At 29.8% G+C, this 8,106-nt stretch overlaps 1 protein-coding gene across 1 annotated transcript in view; it reads left to right on the forward strand.

Annotated features, from left to right (window-relative positions):
- LOC111622861 (protein transport protein Sec24C-like) overlaps positions 1 to 8,106 on the forward strand; it is a 161,097-nt gene that overhangs the window by 59,766 nt on the left and 93,225 nt on the right. Inside the window, 2 exon segments of the mRNA XM_023365297.1 lie at positions 1,926 to 1,958; positions 2,956 to 3,034. Of these exon segments, the coding sequence (XP_023221065.1) occupies positions 1,926 to 1,958; positions 2,956 to 3,034 (112 nt within the window).

Below are 8,106 nucleotides of genomic sequence, written 5' to 3' on the forward strand. Positions count from 1 at the left end.
TTAAAAAAATAACTGTAGTAAGAAAAACAAATGAAAAATGCGAACTAATGTAACGTCGTATGGTGAGTTTTTGTTCGTATCGTGGAGCAAAAATATGTTCGAATTTCATGTCGTATCCTGAAAATTTCGTATGCTGGGGCGTTCGTAACCTGAGGTACCACTGTACTCTGAATAATGAATCAAATATATAAATGTTAAATATTAATGGAAACATAGACAATATATTTAGTGTTTCCTCTTTATAGCTTTGCTAATATTAAAATTTATATTGTCTTTATATCATTATTTATAGTCTTCTTATTCATCATCATTTTTGAAATATTGAAATTTTTCATTCAAATAATTTAAAATATGTCATCAATATTCTATAAATTGGAATATTATTTCTGAAAAAAGTTTGTTTATAACACAATTGATTGTTTCATTACGGAATCCTCACTTAGAGTGATGATCAAATTTACTAATGTCTTCACATAAAAATGGAAAGAAACAAAATACTAGATAAAATGATGATAAATGTCTATAAATATCAAAACCATCAGCAAAAACATTTATAGAATGCTTGAAAGAAAAGTGTGATTATTACAAGAACAGGGATCACAACATCAAGTGTTCATGTTGAAATAAATATAGATAGGCCATTCTTCAGTCATGGACAGTCATACAGTACTTGGTGCTATCAAGATGTAGGTCAAAGGCCTATAACAATATTCAAAGCAAAAGTGAAATGAAAAATGTTTGTTAGAAAGAAGTTTTATGGAAAGTTTTTTATTCATTAAAATTATTATCATTGCAATTTGTATTGTGAACAATTTATATTGGGAAGAAGTGAGTAAATGAAGGGAGCAGAGTTGGGATGCATAGTGATCATGGAACAAAGCTCCCTAGTAAAATTGTGAATTTATGAAGAAGACATAACATTTTCATATCATAAGGCTTGGTAGAGGCAAGCCGTTAAGTGAGTGAATGAAAAACTTAACAAAGCAAATCTTACTATACTGGAATTAGAACATTTTCTGTCTATCCAGATTTGCATTTTATTAAAAAACTAAAGATATATGCATCATCTGGAAAAAATATTAGTATTGTTGTCATCTGTGAATTTTTTTTATCTACGTATCAAATTTCACTGAGTTCCATCCATTCATTTTTGAGATATTGATTTTTATATTAATTAAATTATCAACAACCATGAGTCAGATAATAGTGAGGGCTTATCAGACCAATGATGGGCACAAATGCTCAGGAATCAAAGTGAAAACATTTAATAAACACAAAAATGACTACATAAGTATGGAAATACTTATTATACTGTTATATGGAAATACTTATGTAATGTTTTTTTTATACTTAGGTAGTCAATTTTGTGTTTATTAAATGTTTTCACTTTGATTCCTGAGCATTTGTGCCTATCATTGATTGATAAGCCCTCACTATTATCTGCCTCATGGTTGTTGATAATTTAATTAACGGCTAGGAGCCAAGGGCTAGAAACAAGGGCTAGAAGCAAATTTTTGTAATAATTTTGATATTGATTTTTATTGATACATTTTATTACACTTAAAATCTCCTCCCAATTTGATCTCCTTGACACTTTGTGATAACTATAACAACAGTAGGTTAAAAATCGTGGAACAACATCAATTAGTTTTATGTTTAAATCAGATAGAGTTTACTGTTCCATTAAAAACTGTATTTATAAAAGTATAAAATGAAGAATGTGTTTGTAGTTCTGGAACCGGAACTGTCTTGACACTCTGTGGAATTGTTTCTAGTAGTTCTGAGTCTAAAGTGGTTCTGACTGGAACTATCCACCTCTAACTCTGGATTGTTTGAAATTAGAAGGTACCATTGCATATTTGTCCCTTATTGGATATGTATTCAAATTTTGAAAAAATTCAATGAGATTGTTTTCATTATTCCAGTTTTATTAAATAATAAATAATTTATTTACCAAAGTGATAAAACAATTATTATATGATGGGCTGTCCACCCTGGGAGGGAGGGGATTATGACAGCCCCTAATGGAAAATTAGAGGATTTACACATGACTTGTATGTTCTACAAAATTGTATTTATTGTTCAAAGTAATCACCAAATTATATCAAAAATTCCTGCAATTATTTTTCCTGTTGGATCTGCTATCAATCACATACAAATTCTGCATAGTAATCATTGGATTTGCACTTATGTCACAAAACATATTCGTATATCTGATTCTATAAATTATGGTAAAATATCTACGGAACTGAAAGCATTGTTATGAAAATTGTATCCTCATATTAATACTGACATCTCTGAACTTTCTGAGAGTATGGCAACAACCAAGTAGAGTTGACTGCAGTGTATGTGAAATTGCTATCTTCATAGCATTTGGTGTCAAACCCAAAACAATTCGATACAATCATAGATAAATGCATTCTTGTTTGTTGAAAATATGCAATTTGTCTAAATTAGAGCATTTTTCACAGATGCCATTTAAAGGTGTTGTTAGAACTTGTAACTTGTTCTGAATAATAATTTGAAATATATTTCAAGAATTACTTTCAAATTCATCTTTCCATTTATTTTTTTCACTGTGGAGAATCCATATGAAACATTTTTCATCTTATGGTCTTTCACAGATTGTAGATAAGTGAATTAATGTAACTGTTTGTGAACCACAAGAAATGGAAGAAACCAGTAATATCTCTAAAAACATATCTGTAAACCTTACAGGTGTTTTTTGGAGATATATTTATAGTTTTACTAAAGGTAATTTGAATTTGTACAAAAAGATTAGTTTCATATTTAAATGAATAAAATTAAATTTTAGTTTGTGTTGAAGAAAGTATGTGAAGCTTTGGTTTTATAAATTAAAATAATTATAAAATTTATTGTATAAGCTTGAATTCTTTTTATTTAAATTAATTTTTTAAAATTATATATTAACGAAAATTGAAATTTTTTTTTCAGGGAAGGTGATGCCGAAGTCAGTGCAATTAAAGTAGGTTTTGTGACTTACAGTAATGCAGTCCATTTTTTTAATATCAAGGTTAGTAAAATTTTTCACTTCAAGTAAATTTCAGAACTATTTAATTTTCTTTATTTCAGTTGTTTATCTAAATGAATAAATAAGTGTTCATTTGCCATCTTAATGAAATATATATTGCATTTAGTTTACTTTATGTTTAGTTAAAATCAAATTTTAAATGTCTGAGTTAAACTGTGTAAAGATGAAATATTTTTACAGTTTTTGTGATAACTCAGGATGTATTTTCTTCATAATTGAAGTTTAGACTATTTACAAAAATTAAATTAAATTTTTGAGTCTATCTTTTAATCCCTTATACACCACCACAGAAGTAACAGTTTTAAATGTCTTTGAAGAACACTTCTTAAAGGTAAAAAATCGGTATAAAACTCCACAATGTTAAAAGAGATCAAGTGCCAGCCTTTTCTTGTAGGTTCTGACACTTTTACATTAAAAACACAAAGAATTCTTTTCATCATATTATTTTTATCCATTTTTAAACTGCTTCTGGCCCTCTAGTGGTAGTTATGAGATATCTACATTAATCACAAAAATTGTAACTATATATAAATAACGTAGATATCTTGTAACTACCACTAGAGGGCCAGAAGCAGTTTAAAAATGGATAAAAATAATATGATGAAAAGAATTCTTTGTGTTTTTAATGTAAAAGTGTCAGAACCTACAAGAAAAGGCTGGCACTTGATCTCTTTTAACATTGTGGAGTTTTCTACTGATTTTTTTTACCTTTGTTTAAGAAGTGTTCTTCAAAGACATTTAAAACTGTTACTTCTGTGGTGGAGTATAAGGGATTAAAAGATAAATTAAATTTTCGAGTTTAATTTTTGTAAATAGTCAAAACTTCAATTATGATGAAATATTTTGATTAATATTTTTATTAATAGACTAGGGGAGCTTTGTCCCTGGACACTATAGAGTTGGACCTATGGTGGTCCAACTCCTCCTGTTTTTCCCATTTGTTTCCAATATAGGCTAGACTATTTTTAAGAAAAATTTCAATGAAATGTATGCCTTTGTCTATCTAATCCAAAGTAAGGATTCTATAATGTAAACAAAGTTCAGATTCATTTCAAAATGAAATGTACCTACACACTCATATTAATTGGAATAAACATTTATGTGGTAACCACTAAAAAGGAGTTTATACATGAATAAACAAATTTGTTATGTTCTTCTAATTCAACATTCACCAGAAATCAGAGGAGGACATAATAAATTAGTTTATTTGTCTATAAACCCTTTTAGTGGTTACTAAGATAGGTAATTATATCTGGCAACTAGGACATTGTGTGACTTTGTTGTATCACGATACAATTGAAGCAGAGCCAGAAGGAAAGAAGTTATCCCTGTACCTTTTAGGCACAGAAGAGGCAATTCTCGTATGATACCTGATGGACATGGACAGATAAACTTTATACTTGCCACCACAAAAGAAGCTATCCTCTTACCTGCAGGTCATGGGGGAGACAATCTGTGCACTGGCCAGGTATGGAGAGACAATCCAAGAACAAAGCTATTGCCATCGATTGCTTTGTTCTTGTGTTTTGTTTGTTTTTTATGCCTATTTTCTGTTAGGCACATATAATACTGTTTTTATTTTTGACCCCTAGTCTTAAATTCCATTAGTTGTGCTTGTCATAGCCAAAAGCACAGTCAGTCATTGTAATATCTTTGTATATTGAAAATGAAGTCGTGGATTCCAGTTTCTTGGCTGTGTTATATATAACAGAGTGAAAATATGGTGATCAGTCAAAAAATGATTCCCCAAGATTTTACATTTTTGGACTTGGGATCTTGAAGCATCAAGAAATGCAAAATATTTAGTTTTTTTTCTGTATGTATGGATGTTAATGTGTGAGTGTTTGTGTGTGGCACAATTTTGTTTAACTACACACCAACCGAATGCCGAAAATCTATCGGGCTAGTATAAGGCTAATTAAAACAAAATTACGACTTAAGCCTGTAACCGATGCGAAATCGTAAAATATTAACGCACAAACGTTTTCGGAACACCTTCTGTGTTCTTCCTTAAGTTTTCAAACTGGATTTTTTATATTCTGGAACACCGCTATGAAATTTTTCAAAAAACGAATGATGATATTTCGAACGCTCGGTGTCCATTGTGCACACGTTGTACACGTTGTGTTCCCGGTTGTTCAGAGTCCCATTCAATCTTCTAATCATTATGTAATTTCTCTCGTTATTCATACAATGTAGTATTCTAGCCTTCGAGAGAAGTTACATAATGACTAGGAGATTGAATGGGACTCTGAACAATCAGGAACACAACGTGTACAACGCGTGCGCAATGGACACCGAGCGTTCGAAATATCATCATTCGTTTTTTGAAAAATTTCATAGCAGTGTTCCAGAATATAAAAAATCCAGTTTGAAAAAATGAGGAAGAACACGGAAGGTGTTCCGAAAACGTTTGTGCGTTAATATTTTATGATTTCGCATTGGTTACAGGCTTAAGTAAGTCATAATTTTGTTTATACAACCCGTTGTGCTTGTAGGAGTTATTTATAAGGCTAATTATTAAATGAATTACGATGGTTATATAGTTAGCTTCTATATGCTGGAAGACGAGATCGGACTGGAGGTCCGGATAGCATAACTGGCAACGCATCTGCACGGTAAGCAGGAGTTGTGGGTTCGAGTCCCACTCCAGGCCGATTTTTTTTCTCCCAGCTGTTCTAAATTATTTAAATTAATTAATTTATTTATAATTATTAATGTTAATAAGAGATGGCGCCTAACGCCTACCTCTAGAGCCAAATTGATTACGTAATTCATTTAGTNCTAGAAGAAACAAAATGAAAAAAATGAACCATACTTAAAGTGTTGTAATAAATAAAATGTATTTGAACATATTAAAACAAATAAATAAAAAAAATACATAAAAGTGAAAATATAAAATAAACTAAATAAACAATGCAAATAAAAATGGGGAGAATATCCTGTGAAAGGAGAGAGAAAAGGGTGTCAAGGTTATCCAATATGTAAATCATATCAGGTCTTTCAGGTGGTCAACAGGATGTTGAAGTCTTATAGTTGATAGAACTACCTTGCTAGACAGATTTGTAAATATAAAGGACTTCCACATAACATATATATGATGATTATTTCTAATGCTTTTAATGGTTTTGGCTTGTTGCCAGCACATGTCAACAGAATCAGAAAGAGCATAGACTACAAGGGCTTCCAAATATCATACTTGTGCTCCTTCAGTCATGCTTCGAAAGATAAATTTCAGTTTATGGAAACTATTTTATATGCAACTCTGAGAACTCTGAATAGAATAGCTTATATCCCAAAACATTTATCCCTTTTTAATCTTTTACCACATGTACTCCTCTCTCTTCATTCATGTGATAATCCCCCTTTCCCTTTTACTTGATTGTTTATTTAGTTTATTTTATATTGTCACTTTTATGTATTTTTATATTTTTTATGTAATATTTATTATGAATTTTTCATTTAATTTTGTTATTTATATCTTTATTTGTATATATATTATATTTTATTTTCATTTTTTTAAATTTAAATAAACTGATATTCACTTTTTGAAAGTGTTTGTTACATTCTATCCTTTTGTTTTGTTTGATTCTGAATTTTACCCGAATAGTCTAAAACAGAGGTGTCCAGCCCGCGGGCCGCATGCGGCCCAAGGCAAGTTCCAATGCGGCCCAATAAACGTGTAAACAAAACCGACAGATTTTTTTATTTTATTTTATTTATTTATTTATTTCAACGGCACAAATTCAAAAAAGACGTTTCACAAAGCAGTAAACCTTTATACATATTTTAATTTTGAGTGGAAAGGAAACATTTTCAAATACTTGGAAATGTGTGAATGAGGAAGGTATATTAAATAAATCTGAAGTTGTGACTCAAAGGAGTATAGACTCAAATTCGGGGAAAGGAGAGAAAGGCCAAAAGATAAAATGATAATGAGAAAGGTTAAATATACGAATAAAACTCTTTCTTATTAAATGAGAAAGGTTAAATATACCTTTTGTTATGCAAATATTGACCCTTAATTTTTCAACTTTTCTCACTTTTTTTATCTTGTGTCCTTTCTCTCCTTTTCTTGCTTTGTGTCTATAATCCTTTGAGTCCCAACTCCAGCTATATTTAGTACTCCTTGCAAATTTGGCTACTTTGCGTCAAATTTGGCTACCTTTTTATTAGTTTGGCGTAAAAAATATCATTTGACGCATTGGCTACTTTTTGGGTTACACATTATTTATAAATATATTAGTTGAATAAAAATGCACTTTAAAATGATATTTCGTCACTTTTTATTAATTAAAGACCCAAATAAAACAAATATTTGTGTTTTTCAAATAAATTTTTGTTTATCTCCTTTATAATAAATGAATTTATTTATTTCTAAATAAAAATTGAAAGTGTCTGTAGAAGTAATTTTTTAAAATATCCTTATTCGTAATAAAGTTTTAATGCTTATTACTATAATCTAGACATGTTAGTTCTTAAATATACTTGTATATTTAAGGATTGGGCCAAAATATACTTGGGCCACAAGTATATATATTATACTTGTGGCCCAAAACTCCATGACTTCTTCCAATGTGGCCCAAAGAAACAAAAAGGTTGGACCCCCTGGTCTAAAAAGAGCCAAAAATGTTGGTAATTAAATTGGTTCAACTTCAAACAAAGGTTTTAGTGCGAGTTTTAAAAATACAAAGCATTTTAAAGACAGTTTTAAAAATTGGAATGAAAGATACCAAAGCAATAATGGCAAAAAAAAATGCAAGAACTAATATTAAAAATGATGCAAACTGATTTAATATTGAAAAGCTCAAGGAATATAAATTTACATATACTGTGTTTTCTTGCATATAACCTATGAGTTAGTTACATGTGTGTTTAAAAAGGAAATTGAAAAGATGATGCAACTTATACAATGGGAATACAGTAGAGCATCGCTTATCCAAATCATTGGGGACTGGGGTTGTTCAGATAACTTATTTTTCGGATAACCGATTATGTACAAAAAAATATATTAACCTATCTTTTTTTTTTTTTTTTTTTTTTTTTTAAATTTT

The sequence above is a fragment of the Centruroides sculpturatus genome, unplaced genomic scaffold (assembly GCF_000671375.1).
Source record: "Centruroides sculpturatus isolate CEXI.00-Female unplaced genomic scaffold, Cexi_2.0 scaffold226, whole genome shotgun sequence".
Classification (NCBI taxonomy): domain Eukaryota; kingdom Metazoa; phylum Arthropoda; class Arachnida; order Scorpiones; family Buthidae; genus Centruroides; species Centruroides sculpturatus.